Source organism: Rhynchophorus ferrugineus, unplaced genomic scaffold (assembly GCF_030347505.1).
Source record: "Rhynchophorus ferrugineus isolate W39M unplaced genomic scaffold, kcgeb_rfMv2 rfM1, whole genome shotgun sequence".
NCBI classification, from domain to species: domain Eukaryota; kingdom Metazoa; phylum Arthropoda; class Insecta; order Coleoptera; family Curculionidae; genus Rhynchophorus; species Rhynchophorus ferrugineus.
In genome coordinates this window covers 31467416-31490265 of record NW_027472580.1, presented here as the reverse complement: position 1 = coordinate 31490265, position 22850 = coordinate 31467416, and the positions used below count along the sequence as shown (strand labels likewise).

Genomic DNA, 22850 nt, shown 5'->3' with positions numbered 1-22850 from the left:
GCAATGACAGGAAAAAATATGTTATCCATTAAACTACATGTTATTAGGAATTTACATATAATTGATTCTAACAGTTTAAATTAACCTCTTAATTCGATCGAATAAAAGACTACTCCACAATACTCCATAAGTAAAATAAGCTCCATCAACTCGATCTCCGATCTCCATCGGCCCGGTTCCATCTAAAATGGAAAACAAAAGCATCGGGTATACGTTTCAATTACCAGTCCAGATCGAAAACACGGATTATTCAAATCGAGACCGCGGTAAACAGTGTCGCGTACGTATAAATCATATCGATAATCTGTCGACTGCTTCGACAGTTATGTATGACGGTCAGGGAGGAGAGAAAGGAAGACGGGAGAGAGGAAAAAAAACGGAAAACCGAAAGAAATTAAAAGCGAAATCGGCGAAGAGAGTGGCGCATCCGAAACACCCCACCGAAAACCTAGACGGGACGGACGGTCCTGCGCAGCTACCGTCGTCTCCTGCAGCCCTAGACCGACGAAAAAGGACCAGTTGTCGCTCCGGGTCGAGTCCGGGCACCAGGAAACGCGTTCGTTCGCCGTACATCATACACTGGCTTTCAGGACTGTAGCGGTGCACACATACACCGGGTGACCTTTCAATCGTATGCCAGCAGCACGTACAGTGACAGTTACTGTACGGATCCCGACGAGGTTTACGTTGCAGGTAAGGTTGCAGACCGTTTATACGAGGGCTTGTTTACTATGCGCCATTTTTGAGACGGATCGGAATGGGCTCGTAAGCGATAGAAGAGAGAAAAAAAAAACGATCCGTTCAATGGGCTCGGGGGAATTTTGCACCAGATTAATGCTCAGTCCACCGAGCACGGACTATACAGTAATAACGGAGTCTATGCCTGATTCTCATTCAGTTCGTTGAGATAGAAACAAAAAAATTACGTGTATATTTTTTTTATTTCGTTTTATTCAATTAAAAAAAAACTGACCAGTCGGGATGATAAATTGGAAAATATACAAAGAAAGAACGAGAATTGATACGACATCGTTGAAAAAATGGTATAAATATAGGGGGCGTTTCTTTTTCTGTTTGTAAAAGGGTTTTAGGTCCCAATAAACCAAAACAGGCATTCCGGGGTTTAGTCTCGCAGATTGATTGTAAGTGAAAGGTAGGTAAAGTTGGCATCGTGATGGGGTTTCGTAACCTATTTCTACAAATCTCTGCTTTCATTGATTTCTTGAGTATTGCTACTCAACCACATTTCTTTCCAATAATTAAATAATATACATCCATTTCATAAACTGCTTCATTCAGCATCAATAAGTAATCCAAAATAAATGACTAACGCATGAAGTCTCAAAATAACTGAATCTTCTTGCCACTAAACACTCATATTTATAAAGTAACTAATTTTTATAATTTCTTTTAATACTCCATTATGTTACTACAATATACATTATATAGTATATAGTTACTACATAATCATTATATTTACAACAAAATAAATAAACTCGTAACGTATGCGATAACCGTTTCAATAAGTTTGAATTGACTAAGAAAAGAAAGAAAATAATATTAAAAAATGAAACGACATATAAGGGGCGTTACTTTTTCCGATTTTGACAATAATTTTGAAATATATTCCGATAAAACAATACTAACGATTTTATAAATAAATAGTGAGTTTTATTTGAGTTAAAATAGGATTTTGAGTTATTCGAGTAACCTATTTCTAAAACCCTTAATTTTATTGATTTTTCGAAAGGATAGTGATCCTAAATTACCTTTACCTACAGTAATAAATTAAGTGTTATTAATTTCTGATCAAATCAAAGGAGCAGTAATGTAAAAATATTAACTAATGTAAAACTTAATTAATGTTAATTATTTAAATAATATATATAAATATATTTTGTATATTAAAGTCACATATTATGTTTTAATGAGTTAATATAATAGATAGAATTAGTGGAAGTAAAAGTGATAGCTAATAAATATCGTTCTAAACCAAATACGATAGCTAATAAATATCGTTCTAAACCAAATACTAATAATGTAAGAAATAATTTGTAATTTGTATAAAAACAAAAATTTTAAGCCCTACTCTTCTACTACCACATTTTTACTTTTAGATATCAATTAGCTTACATAGGATTGAAAGATGTTTCAAAATTGGCTTGGGTGTTTTAAATGTTGATTGATATTATCAAATAGATTGAAGATGGGAAAATAAAAACTCATCATAATAAATTACTCTCATTTACAGCAACAGGAACAGATTTAAAAAAGCAACTTGGCAACAGTCTGTAAAATAGCATCATTGCTAAATACAATGAAAACTCTTAAAATAACAGTTCTTATCCCAAATACCGTATTCAACAAGCATTGTTCGTTTTAATTAGAACTTTTTCCCCTATTAATAATCTATTGTGGGGGATGGTCTACCATTTATACACTTTAGGATAACCTTAAATAAACATGAACATATTATATTTTAGTTAATAAATATTATTTGTCATTTTTAGAAACAAAACCCTTAAACTTATAAAAGAAATTGTTAAAATTAATCTAGCAGTATTTTTTGAATTTGGAGAAGTTGTAAAATGTATAGCTTCGTAGTAGAAATTGTAATATATTGGTAATGAATATCTATCTATCTATGAATATATCTAGTGTATTTACTAGCTGTCAGGTACAACTAAAAAAAAAGAAACACTATTATAAGAGACCAATAATAAGAGAGATCATATATTTTAAAATATTTTTTCAGTACAAATACAATATTTATAACAAAATTTAGTGTAAAGTTTTGAAAATCAAAATTATATATTACTATTTGAAATAAGTACACGCCCCAATTGCCTTTGCAAGATTAGAAATAATATAAACACAGTTCATTTCTGTTTTATGTCTTGTAAAAATTCTAAATATATCATGAAATAAAATGTTAAATATAGAGTTATGACTTTATGCTTAGTATAAAATAATATATTAAAGTTACATAACAAAAATTCATATATTAGAATAGTTACTGTACTTCTTCATATCTGAAAAATGTGTACTTGATATGTGTTTCATACATAGATGTTAAAACAAACATATGTACGATAAAATTAATTTTTAGTATATTTGAACAAAAATACATTATTTGGGATTAACGACAGTTAGTGCTGAATCGAAGATTATCTACCTAATAGAAGACAACAATATCATCAAATTGTGTCATATAAAGAAGAGATCAATTTTGATAATTATATGGAAAATAGTCCAAACAGCCTTAAAATTTGCTTAGAGAAAACATTTCGATATTTATCAAGTGGGTTTAACATAAACTAATTAGTACACCCTTACAAATCTCTGACCTGCTCATTTACCATATTCATCATATTCATTCATCATATATAGTTCCTATTGACTATATTTTGTTTCCATCACATATTTGTAGCACATATCGAAAATGACACAAAGTTGTAAATAGTAACTAACAGAAGTATAAAAAATATATTTTATTAGTATAAGTCATATTTTTTGAATTAAACATTAAATATTATGAATTAAAAAAAAATAATGAAATTATAATTCATTTGTTTTGCTATATTGGATACAAATTTCACTTAACGAACAAAATATATAAATCAAAAAATTATTAAAAATGTTTAATCCTTTGCTATTAAATTATAATGCAACTGGGACCTCAATGTCTTGACACAACGCCAGTACAATTAACAGTAAGATACATATCCAAGTTTAGTTAACTATTATTGCACATATTTGTAATCAACTCTATATATTTGTATATACTTTAAATAAGATAACAGCGTCCGTTTAGAATGGACGTTCAGATACCTATGTTGGTAATTAGGAAAGTTCTCATTTGATTTTACACACTTTTGTAAGATTTTTTTAAAACATTTTACCCTCGAATTATAAATTAATGTATGTTGAGTTGAATAAAAATTACCAGTTAGTTTTAATTACGTATAAAATACATCAAACAAATACAAAAATCATGTTTTAAATTAAACTAGGGAATATATTATTTTGGTTAATAAGTTGTCAATTAATTTTATTATGTTATATTAATTAATAATTTATTTAATTTATTTACCTATGCCCTATTTCAGTTTACTGTAATATACATAATATTGTGTTAAAAAAATTACTGTAATTATCTATTATATTAAGCAAAAATCTCTAAGCAAAAAATTAGCAAATAACAGAATAATGTATTTTTCTTTCTTTATTTTCTATCTTTTTTTCATTTGACTTTAGGACTATATAAAAGTTAGAAGTTTGTGGCAATTGTATTGACCTACGTTGCTTCGTCTAGCAAAGATTCGTCATGTCACACAATGATACAAAAATATCTATAGAAAATGAGCGAGAATTCATTAAAAATACCAATAGTTTTATCCAATTTAGTTAATACCATACAATTATTGTTCAGTTAATGGTGTTGAAAGTATGTTATATAATTCTATGCTACCAAAATTATATTACTATTCCTGTCTGAAGATTTTTTCACAACATGGAGATTACTAAACCCTACTTCTAAACATCTTTAAATGTCACTGGTCCGAATTTATTTTAGCTTATATTTATGTTACGTTACTTTTTGTTTTATATCCTAGCTCTATACGTTTAAAAATGTTGGATATATTGTAGGCAATAAATATTTATCAAAAGCATAGTTTCTTTATATAAAAATATTTGGTTTTTTTTTATTAACGCGTGTCTTCCAGAGCAGACAAACATCAATAAAGTCCCAGATATTTGGCTATGACTAGATTGCCATTCATCTAAATTCGAATGCTATTATTTAAATTCCTCTTAACTAATGTAAACTGTGACTAATTTTTTAATCTTTTAATCTTACTTGAATATAATCAAATTTTAAAAAAAAACTAATTTCCTGGCACTTAACTATCTCAAGAACCTTCACTTTTTTAAAATTTCTTATTATATAAGCCATAAAGTGGATCATTTAAAATCAAATAATGGAAACCGTGTTATAACAGTAATAATCTTTCTTTTTGTCTTCTATTTCTCGTTACTCGAGCTGAATAGAAACAGAGAAGCATGGCCAGACAAGTGCATTATTGTTATCAGCAGTGTCCAAATAACTCATCATATACCTCCTTCTGATAGTAATTAGATAGTTATATAGCTTCCATTAATAAAAAATTAACAATATAATAAATAATAACATTGCAGTTCTTTTAATGATCTGGTAAAAATCTTAATAAAGAACATACACAAAATATATACAAGTTAGAAGATATGTTTCTCTTACTGGCCCTTTTTACTTTTGACACTTGATTGTTAATATTGCTGGTTTCAAAATTTAAATATGTTGTGAGAAGTCACTAAATCACTTTTTTTTTCAATATATCGATTATTATACCAACTGTGATTGCGTTGACTTATTGGAAACATATCTCCTCCATATCTAAGTTATTCAGAAACGACTTTAGAGCGGTCACAAATGACTGTAATATTCTGATCGGCATTATTTTGAAAAATTACGATACAATTTCCTACCAGCCGACAAAGCACATCAAATAGTCATTTCTTAGGATATAACAATGTCTCAACAAATACTTGAAGGATATTTTTACTTCAAATGTGACAATATTGTTTATTGACATAATAATTGTAAAAAAATTATTATATAGCACTCTCGCTAAACAAAAGGGTTTTATTAATTTCTAATTCCACAGCAATCTTATTTAAAGTCCATTCACAAAGTCAACCCGTTATTTGGTGATCATTCACTTCTTGCACGAGTTCAATTTTGTCAATCTGCAAACCATTTTTTTCCGAAAAATCTTCCATAAAGTAGGTGTGACAGAGATACAATTCTTCTCCACGATGGTCATATAGTCATCATAGCCTTCTTCCATGCTACGCACAACCAAAAACTTCTTCTATATATACTGTGCGAAATTTCTATTTATGATCTTTAAACGTTTTTTTATTACCTATATCTTACATTAGATATGATTAGTACAGTCTTAATTTACTAATTAATTTATTACTATTGTTCTGTTGTACTTGCATTAATACAAAAGCAAGGCGAGTACGGGATTAATATATCAGTATATATTTCTTAATTAAAATAAAACTAAACTGCTTAATCTAAAGTTAAGGATACACTTATACATAAAACAAGTTGATGTGGTTTAGTTCGCTTTAGCCTTCTGATTTCCTGCCTGTTGTCCAGTAGCTGTATTGCTTCCACATTGCTGTGATTTGGTAAGACTGCAAAAATTCACTTTTTAATGCAAAATCTTGGTATATCCATTTGATATCGAGGTCATCATGGAGCTCTTCGTTGGTTACGTAGCGATACAAATTAGTAGTTAATCATAGAACTTTGTTTTGGGTGTGCTGGGTTATTAGTTGGTTTGATGTTTTAGTGAAACGCCATAGTTGTACCTTATAGATCTTAATTGGCTTTAAGATTGACTGATAAACCAATGTCTTTGATTTATGGTTAAGTTCAGAGTATCCAACTAACCAGCGCAGTTGTTCGATTTTGAGTCTGATGTGCGTTGTTTTTTGTTTAACATGATGTTTCCAATTTAACCTGCAATTGAGATGTATTCCGAAGTATTTAGCTGATTCTGCTTGAGGAATCGAGCATCTGTCAAGTGATATAATTAGGTTTTTGTCAATTCGCAGCAAAACAAAACTAACATAGACAGATTTGAAGCTATTAAGCTGTATTTTATAATCTCTAGCCCATTTGTAGATATTGTTGACCGCTACTTATACTTTTTCTATAACATTAGACAGATATAGTTTAAATGTGGAACGAAATCAATCTATTATTAATCGAATTATTTTGTTTAATGTATAATTATGGTATGTCAGCTACAAAATAGACGAAGTAATATAAATATAAGATTATCTAAATAAATCCATACAATTTCTAAGCTTTGTTCAAGTTTCAAAATCTGCCAAAATTCGAGAGTTCTCAAAATTATGTCGCTAACATAAAATATACTTTTTTAAACCTTAAAATAACATCCTGCAAAATAGTCCTGTTTTGGTTTTACTTTAAGGTAATATACGTTCGTGTTTTTTTCTTAAACCAGAAGATAATTACAGATTAATTCAGAAGATAAAATTTAATTTTTTTTTCAAAAGGTTGAATTATATTGAAAAAATAGTTAAAAATATGTTTTAGTGCTATTTAAATAATTTTCTAACTTTATAAACAAATTGTAATAAAAACATATTTAAATTTATTTTGTTGTAGATTTAACCTATCTCAACTGTCTGTTTGTTGCCACTGAAATATGAAACGGACACTTTATCATCACAGACCCAAGCAAACGACCGCCGCACATGTCTTAGTCCACCGATATGCCTCATCTGTAATCCATTGGTGAATAGAATCGGGAACAATCGGTGATAAACATGGCAACACCATCCGACAGTCCAATAGAAGAGGTTGTGTTTGAAATAGAACCGTCCAGGGTACCTAAACCCATTCCAGTTGCTCTAGAAGACCTGTGTCGGCTCACCAAATTCACAAGACAGGAAATCAGAATAATGTACAGGGGATTTAAAACGGTAAGTCTAAAGTACTATTATATTAATTATGTCCTTACATGTATTTTCATCATAGATATTTATTGGTGAAAATTTGAAATAGCAAAGTAAATAATTATTATAATATAATAACCTAAAATAACTGTAAATTTCCATACTTTTGACAATCTCTACATACAGTTTTACGTTTAGTTATTTAGTTATTGAGTTATTCAGTGTATATACACGCTAATCGTTAAATGCTCAAAATTGCATTTACGACATCAATTTTGTTGTTTACGCTGAAGGAAATCTATAAAGAAGCCTATCAAGCTCTTTTAGAAGTTGATTCTAGTTCGTCATATCCCATTTGTTGGCTCCAAGGGCTTAGAAGTGATAGTTTTGATGTCAATATCAAATAATTATGAAGGAACTTTCAGATAGCATGGCGATAAAACTGTTCGCAACTGTGCGATGTGAAAGATCCAAATGAAGGGAAAATGGCTATTATATGTATTGACTTTAAATGCCACTTCAAACCGTTTCAATATCACGGAATCATTAGTTGTAAGGTAAACATAGAAATATTGCAAGTTCAAACATTCTTCAACATTCTCAAGTTCAAAAAGCCATGGGTTAGTTCAGGATTTTCGTTCAGCTATTTACGTTGACGCTTAAACGTAACAATTATGACCATAGATGCAACATCTACCGACGTTAATTGAACAAATTATATACTGTTGCAGTTCTTCTGCACCCACCGTAAAGAAGTTCGGCGCCAGACCTTAATGCTTTCTGATTACTAGTTGGTCATGCATTGTTCTGTCGACACGGTATCGCAATATTGCTAGGAAAATAGGAAAAATGTATCTAGAATTATTGAAAATATTTGGATCAATTTATATTCAACCAATGTATCTCAATTAATTCCTAAAAGAAGAAAGGAAAAAATAAATGATCAGAATACATGCAAGCAGCTAATATATTGTTAAAAGTATAAGTATAGTTCTGGTACTTCATTTTTTAAGGTTAAATCAATCAACTTAATTTTGTCACATTCATATAGTATAAAATAAATTACGGATATGGTTTGTCTCAACCATCAAACATTATCATATTGAGGAATCACTTGATTTAGTTTCTGCTAAAGAAATCAATGTTTTCTGGAATGAATCTTTCTCATCATATTAAATATAATCAATCCGATCTCCCATGATGTTTTCACTCGGTCTATCCACTGAACGGATTTCTTCAAATTAAACGAAGTTACCGGAAATGATACTTAATTTCTTTTAAAACTCGAAAATAATAAAAACCTAAAAAAAGAATATTCTTAGGCAAAATCTCTGATATTTGAAATTTATTTTTGTGACAAACATTATTTATTGGTTGTATCTTCATTTATCGAGCGGCGAATACTTATTTGTACAACTAAATTATTCCTTGAAAATTCTCCTGTTTTGATAATAAAACATTTTTTGCAGCAAGAAATTTATTAATTCATTGATTTGTTTGAATAATTTGTTTGCATCCACCATTTGGTTACCTTTCTCATAAACTGATGAGGATTTATAAGTACCTATCTAAAAATCATCAATAACATTTAACAAGCATATTTAAATACTAAGCTGTAATTTTTATTCGTGAATGCATACCATTAGACGTGAGTAAATTTATTTATTACAGCCATCAAATGTTTATCAAACATTGTTATATAACATTTTAAGTTTGATGCTTTAGAAATTCAATATGTATATTTTATTATTAAAGCCATAGGGATTCTTGAGCCAATTGACATTCCACACTTAATATAGAGAAATAATCATAAACTTAATTACCCAGGGAATATAGTTTCTCTGTAGTCAACTAAAAACAATAAAACAACGCAACAAAGGACAATAGTGATCATAACTTTACAAATATAATTTATTTAATTTATATTACATAAACACGCACCATATAAGTTTTAGTATTTGTAAAGTCATGCTGTGTATCTCTATAAAAATATTTGTTATAACAGAAACAAATCAAATAATAAAGAAACTGACTAAAATAAATGAAAATATTATTATTCTATCAAAAATATAGCAATCTGGCTGGTATAGCAGGTCACTTCGATGTTTCCACGTGTTCGAGTTCCGCTAAGGAATAGATTTTTGTATTTTTTTGCATGTAAAATTGGATCTGATTGAGGAAAGTCAATTACGCCATTAACTAGATTGGGTACGAATTGATGCCGGATGATTTTGGTTTATCGCTGACATGAGATCTGATTTAATTTTCTCATATGCCATATACCATATCTCATCAATTGATGCCGAAGTAAAATAGGATAGTTACCTTTTTTATTTCGGAATTGTATTAAACCTGTATTACTATTTGACATCAAATAAATCTACCGCACGATTTCATACATTGAGTAACTCAAAATGTACCTGTAAAGAAAATATTTTCTTGTTAATGCATTTGTTTAGTTCTCAAAAAGATCCCAAAATACTGATGTGACACATGCTACCCTGGTATGACGTTATGTTTTATTGGCCAATAACTTTTAAATAAAAAAAATTCTAAAAGAGATTTACTAAAATAAAATTCAATGAAAATTTTAAATAACATTCAAATAATTCAAAAAAATGATATGGTATGATATAAAATAATATGATATATATATAAAGTCAAAGTCGTCATTGAATTGTCTACGGCATAATAACATTCATCAATTTGTTTTATAATTAATTAAGATAATTTGGAATTTTTAAATTAATCTATCCGTTTTTAGAATACAGCCAGATTATCCCTAGGGAAACGATGTCTCATTTTTTCGGTTTTTTGTAAATTTGCCAAGAAAATGTGTTTTGTTATGGTAGGCCGGGAACTTTTCAATCGATCTGTTATTACTAACCTTTTATTGAGATTCATATTGATATTTGATCTTGATTTGAGATGTAAAAACAGTCAAAAAACTCAGAAAACTAAATCAAACGAATGAGCGAATGTTGCAGCAACTTTCTATTTTATTAATTCCGATATCGAATGGCGAAAATAAGAAATATTAAACTTAAAGTAGTTGTTAAATTTAATCATTTCGACATTTCTCTACACAAAGTAAGACTGTTCCATTTTGTTGAATTTTTTTAAATCATATAATATCATATAATCGTATAACACTCCAAATCATCATTCACTATATTTATTCTTTGATTTGAATGAATATTCTAATAGTAAAATAACAAAAATATTGATTTACAATAATGATATACTATAGAGAGATTATTAAAAACATATTTATTTTTAAATAAAAAGTGCGATTACTATATGTTTACCAGAAATAAAACCACATTTCAAAATTGGCCATCTTACGTTAAACACAAATTAGAAGCATTACAAAACATTGACAAACATATTTTTAACCACAATTCTGTATTCCAACTTTTTAGAGAAAAAAAAAAGAGAAATGAGAAGTGAGTGAGTATTCCAGACAAACTAACCATGAAATGTGGTACAATATCGACGATTTTAAGTAAATATAACCCAGCAATAGCACCTATCGCTAGTTGGGAACTAGGAATATAGTATTATCTAAATCAAGTGCCCTATGTTTGTTAAGGCAAATTAAAATTGTATCGATGGCAACCTCCTGAAACATTTTAAGCTGATAATATATCGAAGATACAGATGCAAATATATTAGACAGGGCTAACAAATACTTAATTACTATTTTGCATAGGTGATTATCAATACAAAATAGTTTATATTATAGTTTATATTATATATATATATATAGTAATAGTATCCGTTATTATGTCACATACTACAACTCTGTAATATTTAGATAAATAAAATGGACAAATTACACTTTTTACATTTATTTTAATAAAAGCCTTACTAGCTATCAGCGTATGTAACTGCATTTATTTATCAAGCAGTTTACACAATCTATGGTTAGGCACGTTTTAACATACTAAGTTCTCTTACGAATTCTTAAACTAGACCTCTACTTTATTTGACTTCATTGTCAACATTTTGTTTTTTCGGTTTTCTTACAATTTTTAGATCGGGGATCCATTATAATCAAGTAACATGGACTATTAATTCAGTCACAACATAAAAAATGTTAAACCTAATATAAGCTTTTTAATATGTTAACAAATGATAATAGTAACTAAGTAACATAAATTTAAATGAACCAATTAAATACCTGAACGACTCTTAAATAGCCCATGCAATTTGTAGTACGATAAGTTCTACTACAGATTGGATAGACGATCGATGCAATCAGTCGCTTAGCATGTTGAGCAACAATTTATACAATCTGTAGTATGAATCGATGCGATTTGTGGCATTGTCGTTCAACAAATCGTACGACACGGTCGAATCATCTGGAAATCATCTGGAGCACAATCAAATATGAAAAGCTTATTAAGAGATCGAGGTAACACTAGTAGTCTAACAAAATTAGTAACATTAACAGATATTTAATATCAAAGGAATATGGATATGGGATTGTTCGATTTGTCTAAAAAAATCAAAACTTTCTACGATCTAATAACTCCTAGTAAGTAACACAACCAATAACAAAAATTCTTTGAAGAAAGATAAAACCTTGGTGAACAGATTCACTGAGCCACTGGTGTATTTTGTAATTCTATAATTTTATATTTTGTCATGCTGATTATCCATGTTCATCTTTGCATATATTGATATAATAATAATACTTCTAAAAATTTAAGACATCGCGTTTTTTTTTCATCTCCATCTAACATTGGTTGTTAATTTGACCGTATTATTGGAAGAAAGTTTTTTTATTCCTTTTATTTATTAATGGCTTAAGCTAGATGATACACTAATTACTAAATAGCATTTGACTGTTGCAAGCAACTGTTGACCACAGATATCGCGTTCTCCTACGGTTTTTCTATTTCTGGAACAATTACATTTTATCTAAAATGAGAATTCCTGGTAAATAAAAATATTTAAAGCAATAGACACTTTGGAATTTCCTCAAATATACGCTATATCCGAAAAACGTATGAAGCTTATTTGCAAATCGTATGTGGCTTGCTTAAAAAAATAATATATTTTAATTAACAAATAATTCACCATATGCAGAGTTACTTTACGTAGCATTCCCATGGATGCCCAGTGCAACTAAATATTTAATTTTATGACCCTTTAAATATGACAAATGTCAGATTACTTTTTTGTTTTGTTTAAAATTGTTTAAAATGCATCAAAGGCAAACAAACATTCCACCTTGTGGGCTAAGAATTTAGCTTGCCAATAATAAGGTTCTTGAATCGAATATTACTGAGGCTAATATTAGCTTAAAAAAGTCTAATGCAAAATAAAGGATTGTGTTCATTAACAAGTAGATACTTAAAGTCGTTAAATAATACAACTATATCCGGACGACTATACATAAATATATCGAATTAAGTATTATTTCTATTTAGTCGCATTAGGATAATAAAAATATTTTACTCTATGAAAATGTTCTGCTGGAGATTAAAACCACAAAACACTTTACGCAAATGTAAGACGTATAAATGAAACTTCGTTGCCTTTAATGGTAATATATTCATTGAAAAACTCTACAGCAGGAAAATGTAGCAACTCCCTAACGCCTGAAACAATGCCGCTGAAAGATCTTACCATTTTAGACTAATCTTCTTAAAAGTCCTCTGATCCTTGATCTAGTCTCAAAACGATTACCTCCCACTAAAGGTTCTAGACATTAAACTTAATAGTTAATCAGAATTTTGCTGAATAAATAACGCGTCTTTATACTGTCTAGCTGGTTTTTGAATCTTACATACATATTTGCTTTACACATCATACAAAATTATATAGTTCACTTGAAGACAAGGCTTACATAAAACATGTACTTATATATACATGTATTTGTATATATTTGTTCAATAAATGTTGTCGTACTATAATAACGTAATGTAATATAATATACTATAAACTACGTTTAGTTCAAAATACAATTACATGTTTAACATATCCTAGACTACATCCCTAAGCTAAAAATATTTAAGAAATATTGAAAAAACACTAAAGCAGCTAACAGGTCAATTGAAAAGTCCCCGTCCTGACACATAGATGGCGCTATTAGAATAAAACCCATATGTTTTATAGTTAGCCCTAACCCTCAAAAGAAGCGTGTGTAAATTTGACAGCTGTCGCATCATTAGTTTGTGAATTATAGCATTTTGAGTGAAGCAACTTATTGAGTATTTGAGTTATTGTGAAAAAAATTGGTTAAAATGGAATTTTGCGTGTTGATAAAATATTGCTTTTTGAAGGGAAAAAATATAGTTAAATCAAAAACTTGGCTTGGTGCCGAGTTTCCGGATACTTCTCCAAGAAAATCAACCATCAAGGATTCATATGCTAAATTTAGAAGTGGTGAAATGAGCACCGAAAACGGTGAACGCATTGAATGACCGTAAATTGAAAGCGAATAATATAGCAAACACTCTAAAGATATCAACTGAATGTGTACATCATATCATTCACGAATCGTATCATTCATTCTGTGCAAAGTGGGTGCCGCGCGAGCTCATTTTTAACCAAAAACAACGACAAGTTGATGATTCGGAGCAGTGTTTGAAGATGATCAGGCATAATAAACACGACTTTTTGCGTCGATATGTGACAGTGTGTGAAACATGAAAATGAAACACACGGTGAACCCGCTCCAAAGCGTGGGAAAACACAACAGTCGACTGGCAAGGTTATGGCTGGTTTAGGGATGCGCATGGAATAATTTTCATTGACTACCTTAAAAAAGGAAGGACCATCAACAGCGACTACTACATAGCGTTATTGGACCGTGGGAAGAATGATGAATGAACTAGTTCATCATCCACCGTATTCTCCAGATCTGGCCTTCGGCGAATATTTCCTGTTCTTAGATCTCCAAAGAATGCTCATTGGGAAGAAATTTTCGTCGAATAAAGAAGTGATCGACGAAATTGAGGCATATTTTGAAGTGAAGGACAAATCGTACTACAAAAATGGTATTGAAAAGTTGGAGGGTCGCTATAATCAGTGTATCACCCTTGAAGGGAATTGTGTTAAATTAAAAAGTGATTTTGCCAAGAAAATTTGTTTTACTAAGGTAGGCCGGGACTTTTCAATCGACCTGTTGTTACTAACCTTCTATTGAGATTCTTATTGATATTTGATCTTGATTTGAGTTGTAAAAACAGTCAAAAGACTCAGAAAACTAAATCAAGCGAAGGTTGCAACAACTTTCTGTTTTATTAATTCTGATATCGAATGGCAAAGATATGAAGTATTAAACTTGAAATAGTTGTTAAATTTAATAATTTCGACATTTCTCTACACAAAGTAAGACTGTTCCATTTTGTTGAATTATTTTAAATCATATAATAGAAATACTCATTTTGCATAGGTAATTATCAATACAAAATAGTTTATATTATGTATATTTAATGATGGATGTTTGATTATCCATTATTGGAAAAAGAGTATCCGTTCTTATATTAAATACTACAACTATGTAATATTTAGATAAACAAAATGCACTTTTTACGTTTATTTTAATAAAAGCCTTAATAGCTATCAGCATATGTAACTGCATTTATTTATCAAGCAGTTTACACAATCTATGTTTACACACGTTTTAACATATTAAGTTCTCTTACGAATTCTGAAACTAGACCTCTGCTTAGTTTCTTTTACTTTACTTGACTTCATTGTCAAAATTTTGTCTATACATTGTCCGTACGTAAAAATTTATCAAAATCTGCGAAATTTCTATATGCCATAACACATATACTAGGCTGCAAAAACTTGATATTCACTTTGTTCAATAATATAGTACATATCAGTTATTTTTGACATGGTAAAGTATAGCCCATCGAACTATTTGATGTACAAAAAACCAAATTTTTGATAGTGGCTTTTTGTAATCTAACCATGATGAGATTTGATTGACACTTATTGAAGGTTTCGGTTTCATCAATATTTTTGTTTCTATTTTGAGAATATATGGTGTTTGCAGCAGTAAATTCAGTTGGAAACCATTTTTTTCGGTCTGGTTGAATCTTATGGTGAGTATAGACCCGAACATTCGGGGCTAATTTCATGAGAATATTGAAAATGCGCATGATCAGAACTGAATTCGGCGAACATTCTAAAATGTGACGAACACATTAACATGTAAAAATTACCACCCATTAAATGCACTATACCCAACAGTTGCTTCTTAGCTTCTTTCCAAAAAGAACCATATCTTCGACCAAAAATATAAAGAAAAACTCGTTAAACACAGTATTTTTACAGAAAATAGTTACTTACTTATGTTATTCTTTAGATAGCAGATGAATCACTAGTGAGTTCAAGGTGTTACTCTTTCATTTTTTCCAAAATATGTCTCAAATGTGCGTGTTAGCAAGTTTATTTTTTACTTTGTAATTTGAAAAGATACTAGCATAATATCGTCTTATAAGGGCTGTGGCTGTTCCATCCAAATCCTCTTGCACTAGTCAGCTTTTATTTTTCCATACTACTTAGCCACTGCGTCTAAATTAAAATTACTAAAAAAATGCCAGTTAACAAATATTTCCACTTCAAAATAGTAATAAAATATATACAAAATACACGATGCAGTAAATACAAATTCATACCTTTTTATATAATTTCTGTCCCTATCATTGATGGATGAATTGCCTAATGACTCCATTTATACATTTTGGGCCACCATATAAAGGTAATATTCTTAATTTAAGGTTTTATTATGTCTATCTGATAGTAAAATTTACACCTATAAGTTCTTTTCTCTTAGGACTAAATATATCTTCTGGGGATTTTGGATCATTTTGTAATCGTTACAAAATTGTAAATGTTTGAAATCTCTTCACGAATCTATAAATAGAATACTAAAGTCGTATAAACATAAGAGTTTTATGTTATATTCTTACCTTAAACTTCAAACGAGCTGAATTTCAATATTATTCGTATTTTCTTCCTTATCATAACTTTGTTTATTATCAAAAACGACTAGACGGTACATATTATTTTAGCAATAAACATTGATTTTAAGGAAAAGAACACTACACATACCGTCGAGAAATGATTCACAAGACATTTCATTTTAGCATGCCATTGTGAAAAGTATGGTTAAAACGAAATACAGAGTTCCTAACCAAACGAAGAAAACTGGAGACCGAAACTTTCCGACAAGAACCGAACGGCACACGAATAGATTTCGATCACCGCGAACGGAGAGATTTTCGCCGAATCCATGCCGAATCTTCGCGCAGATGTTCGCGCAGACCCCGAGCTTTCGCTTCGTTCAACTCTGTACTCACCATTATAGAAATATGTACTGAAAGATAATTATTAAAAATTATTAGGTATTCATATATACAATAAAAAACAAAACAAATGAACTCTAACCTCAAATGTGTTATTTATTTCGATATTACATAATTACACTTTAGACATAATGAAAAGTACTTAAAACAGTAAATGATTGGATTAGAACGGTCTTATTGCTGTGAATAATGTACCGATGTTTAAACTTTCTGGTTCATTTGCGCCTTGCAATATTTAACCACATTTCTTTAATATGTGTCTTGGATCGAAAATGCACATGTTTGGAGTCTATATACATAAGAATGTCCAATTATTTCATAAAATTATTATTTTATTAATATTAAGGAGCGTTTTAGCGTGCATTTAAAATTACACAATTTCAAAAGTTAATTTTTTTAAATCCATTTACCTTGCAGAAATAACTTGTAGGTAAATAGGTAGGATTGTAATAAACCAGTTTTTCAAATATAGTTATATAGTCTATTGATGGTTTTGGTTTCAACAATTTAAGTTGTGATTTTAGTTTTAATAAGGCTAAAAGACTAAAAAGTTCGAAGACACTGCTTACAAAATCTATTGGACGAAAACCCAACACAAACTCTTTCAAAGAACTTTTTCGATAGGAGAGATTCAAAGATAGGGAAAATAGCTACCACTTGAATTACTTGAAAATGTCAAATTGTTTCAATTAATTGCATCAAAATATTCCTGTAGTAAATTTTAACCAACCATGAAAAGTAGTTATATTACGACAATCATAAGCTCAAGAAGTAATCAGGATAGCCATCGATATATTAATAGCCATCAAATTTTGCTATGAATGTGTTGGGATCAGCAAGGTGCAGCGTTAGTATGTTGGACAAACTGCTAGAACTCAATGAAACTGTTATTACAAATATTACCGATGCCAACAGTAGCCAATAATAAACACATCGTCATCAAAGTCCTCTTCTTTCCTGACAATACTCTGCCACACGTTACAAAAGCTATGAAGGACCGTTGCAGCCCGAATGGCAAGTTCTTCCACCAGCTCCTCATAGCTCCTTTTCACAACACATTCAGATCGATAAAGCAATATCCCACTTGGTAGCCCCCGTGTTTCAAGGCCGGTTCTCCTTCTGCTATGATAGTTAGCAGGTTTGAATCCAACGAATGAATATAGTATTAAATAGAACAGTATTAAAATCCAATAAGAAACATCCATGCTAGCAACTAGGGTAAATAAAACCGGATTTTTTCTATGATGCTTTCTAAGTTAGTCTTAGGTCGGTAAGTTTAATAGTATCACTTGGAGACCACGTTAAACAGTAGATCTAGTCCAGATGAACTCTAGTTAAACATAAGTAAGTTATATACAAGTAAAATCAATTAAATATATTAATTTTAATCCCTCAAATATTTTTTCATTTCCTAAATATATTTTCCTTGAACTAACTTTAAATACTATACATTATATGTTAAATTCAATACTGTAGTAAGATCCAGCTCATTGTTCTGTTGGTATAGAAATATTATCCAAATATTGAGTAAACAGTTTCATTAACCTAATGCCTGCTCGTTGATATTCGTTCTCGTTTCTGTAATAGAATTTTTATGTTTGTAAAGCTTTAGATAAAAGTTTTGGCTAATAAATATAAAATTCCAAGAAAATTAGTTTAGCTTATCTAATATCAGTCGTTCTAGTGTCGTATCGTACCCACTTTTATTTGAATGACTTTTTCGAAAACATCATATGGTTATGTTTATGTTTTGATCCAACTGTAAGAATATTTATTATTTCGAACAATAACAAATATACACTTTACATATTTTTTATACAATTTATTTCGAAAATAATATTTCTTTTTATAAATTTTATTATTACATATAGATGTCAAATATTAATATCAAAATTGTATTATTCATATAATCTCTGTTTTAATAGACACACATGTATTACTTCATTTATTATTCCATACTTATGTTTATAACAAGAAAAATATATATATTTGATGCTCTGAAGTTGCTACAGTTCTGAAAATAATCGTACATATGATACTTTGTTATAATCTTCCGTAGCGTAGTAATTCACACCATAGAGAAACAGAGATATAACTTCATAGGAAATTTTAGCGAATGTTTCGCAACATCCAACATGGAGATTTCGCCACCTTTGACATATTACTTGTTTTATTCAATATGCTAACAGCCGCGATGGTATCTGTTTGGTTCATTTCAAACTATGGTTTGTTTATTTTGCACGCCATTTTCAATATGCCCTGTATAGAGATCGGTGTGGTTAGCTTTTTATAACATTTATACATTAAATTATTATTTTATTTTATTAGTATATACAAGTCTGTAACAACGAACAATTTAGTGATGGTGAAACATTTCTGTTCATAATTGTTACCATTCATTTCTAAACTATCTTACTATATTTGTAGTGCCTATTTCCATGGTTCCAGGCCCACAACCAGGGTGTTCGAAGCAAGTTTCATCGACATTTGAACAAAGTCCAGAAGGCAATCGTAAAGTTCGTATTCATTCAGCCAGTAACCCCTTTCTGCTCATTCTTACTGTTAATTATTTGACTCTATAACTTCAGTCCAGATGTTTCTATAAGAGCAAACAAAGTTTTATGTTGTACCGTAGTGTACATCCCAGGTTATTTAGTAAAACTTTTTAAAAAAGAAATTAAGTGTGATTTTTGTTTACATACAATTATGACTAAATCAGTATACCCACAAATTGAGACGGATTTTATAGAGGCAAGACAATATCTCGTGCCCCAGACTCTAACAAAATTGTTTTATTATACTGTTACTAGGTCTTTGAGCTATGTCTTATTTTATTCAGCGATTTCGCCATTTTGATAATATAACAAAATTTTTATCAAATGTTAAAAAAAGTAAATTTAAAGCCCTTCTATTGTACTGATTATTGTATAATGATCTTTCGGATAAAATATTAAAAGTACTAACGCCGAGACGGAAGAGATAATTTTGATTTGTAATGCACCAAATTTTTTGCTTATGATTTTATATACATGTATATAATATTTATATTTTATAGATATATTTATTTTTATATTATGTTTATATTTTGTAGATAACTTTATATTATAAATTTATATTTATTGTTATAGATTATATTTATATTTATTTATGTTAATATACATATAAATATTATATTTATATGTATATTTAATTGAATTTAACTTAATAAATTTATTTCAGAAAAAAATTGTTTTTTATTTAAATTTCGTTGGTCAACTAAACATGACATCAAGGCTGACACGTGCCAAACATTACTAATGATCCAATCAAATGTCTTCACAGTAAAATATTTTTCTTATAGGTGCCTTTAATGGAGATTTTAAATTAACAAATCAAATTACTTAAGGGGCCCATTATGGCTCCCTCTGGATGTTGGGCAAAGCAAAACTTTCCCTATTGAGTCCCCTATTGAGTTGCATCTCTATTACTCTATGATTCACACTTTGTTGATCACTTTGATGATAAGACAGTTAATCGAAATTAGATTTAATTAAATGTTATATAAAAATTGTTAGTGATTGTTAGTTCTTGATATAGTTTGCATATATTTTAATATATTTTAATATACAGACATTTATTATTTTAATTAAAGTTATATATCAAATATATTTCCGATTTTATATTGAAAATAAGTTTTAGCAACATATCAGTTTTAAATTATTCCTTTTACTCTATTATAGGAGAAACATGATTAATATAATACATTGTGGTGGAATTTCGGCCACACTGTGGCCATTGGTATATTTAATTATTTTCAACGAGAGGTTATGTTTCTTAGAAGCAATTTAAAAACATATATTTCTTTTCATGCATATACAATCGTTGGATTGATTCTAGCTTGTGCTTGATCATTAATTACTCAATATTATAATGTTTCATTCAACGTGTAGTTATAATATACACTACATAAATCATAAATATTCATTAACTTGGCAACAGGGTTTCATGTTTACATTCATTTGATAAATCCATACATATTTTAAAACGTAGCACTGTTACAAGCATCATGACTTGTTAGACAGATGTCAATATTTCAACATCACATCATCACAGAAAGTAAAGTTTCACGGAGTCGGCAAGCCAAAACAGCACTTTCAAGAAACTGTATTCTTTACTTTAAACTTAAATTATATGAATCTGTCAAGAAAAAAATTGTTAATGATTGTTTCTTAATTAGAATCTATTACGCAGACGTGACAGATGATGCTATATAGCATTGAAACAATTCAAAAATAACATAATAATTATAAATTAAATTAAACTTATATTGATCAATATCAATATTGATTATAATTTAATTCTCGCGGCTATATAGAAATGCTAAACTTATTTTTGTTTATGCAATGAAATCACATGGTTTAATTATTATGGCTAATATAAGTGAAAAATTGTTTATTTAAAAAAATTAAAACTAGCTTTAGCATTTAACCTTTAAAAGGCTTAATAAAGAGAGAGATAGAGACAGAAAGAGGCATCAAAGCTTGGACGATGTTCTCATATATATTCACTTGAGTTTGCAACTTATTACAACTGAATAAACAATTGACATCGACTACCTGAAAAAGAAAAAACTTGAATAAACGATAGAATTGTTACATATATTGTATCCACCGAATTTGGTGCCCAGTAGCTTCTATATCTAAACTAACAAACGTAAAACGAGTCAAATTCATCTACCTTCCTTTTCATTGTTTACAAATGGTAATTATCTTAATGAAATAACGCTATCCTCAACTGGCACAATATTCATAGTTAATTATTTTGTTTTAGAAGATAATGAAAATAACAACAAAAAATAGCACAGCACTTGTATTTTCCAGATTAATATTAGTCATAAAATAATAAATATTATATAAACACAAGAATTATTCGAGCATAAGATAAATTAAGGAAATCGTCAAGTGATGACTTTAACTTGTATACAATATTTTTTTCACACTTTTCAACACTGTCAATCAGCACGTCACACGCTATAACGCATTCTAATAATCTAAAGTATTTTTAAAACATATTGTTAGTCATAACTTACAGCGATTAAATCTTAATATTATACGTAGCCTTTAATCCGTACTGGTAATTCATGAATCTCTAATGAAATTTAGGCTGCCCCTTTATCTATCCGAAATCACCGCTACTTTTTTCATAACTCGGTCATTTATTTCTTAGATGGTCTCACGCGAATGACGTTAAGCATGCAAGTAATCCTCGTTATTACTTTGATGATAAATTGTTCATCAATTATTATAATAAAAGTTGAGTTACAAATTGCTGGTAATATATTATCTTAAATATCAGAATGTTAGTTAAGGGATTATATAATCTAGAAATTTGAAAAATCGATATTTTTTCATTCTTTAAAAGCCTTACCTTTTAAAAATATGCCCTTAATCTTAGTTAACGAGACAAAACGGTTGACGTGATATCGCAAGACCTAGTGAACCTATATAGATCTATATATCCTTTCGTATCAAATTAAAACTGAAGAATCAAGTTTACATTTTTATTATTTGTAAATGTAAAGGAAAATATTAGAAAACCGACGAAATTTCGCACCAAAATATCCGTTTGATTCTTTTACAAATACCTAGACTTGAATACCATAAAGATGGTAAAATTAAATGCGTTAATTATTGTTGTATGTAGCGATATTTCGGTACAATTATATTTTAAAATTAACTAATTAAAAATGGTTCTATAATTATCATTGTTAATACTTATGTCACCGAGGCCTTAGTTTCACCATCGCTCGTGATCGACTGCAGTCGTGCTCTCCACTCATACGGTTAAAGTCCTTCTGTTCTCTAGAAATGGTAAAAAGTCAAAAAAGATTGGAATTGTTATGACTGACAGTGACTTCTTATGTAAAACTATCAAATTTAAAACGTGTCAAACTCTTTTTCTTCTTTATTATTGGATAATGGTACGTTGTTTTACGAA

At 29.4% G+C, this 22850-nt stretch overlaps 1 protein-coding gene across 1 annotated transcript in view; it reads left to right on the top strand.

Annotated features, from left to right (window-relative positions):
• Window positions 1–534: 534 nt before the first annotated feature.
• The window catches only part of LOC143206684 (A-type potassium channel modulatory protein KCNIP1), a 77371-nt gene continuing 55055 nt past the window's right edge, over window positions 535–22850 (top strand). The window contains exons 1-2 of the mRNA XM_076419342.1: window positions 535–693; window positions 7250–7566. Of these exons, the coding sequence (XP_076275457.1) occupies window positions 7411–7566 (156 nt within the window). The 5' untranslated portion in view covers window positions 535–693; window positions 7250–7410. The remainder of the gene's footprint in view (window positions 694–7249; window positions 7567–22850) is intronic.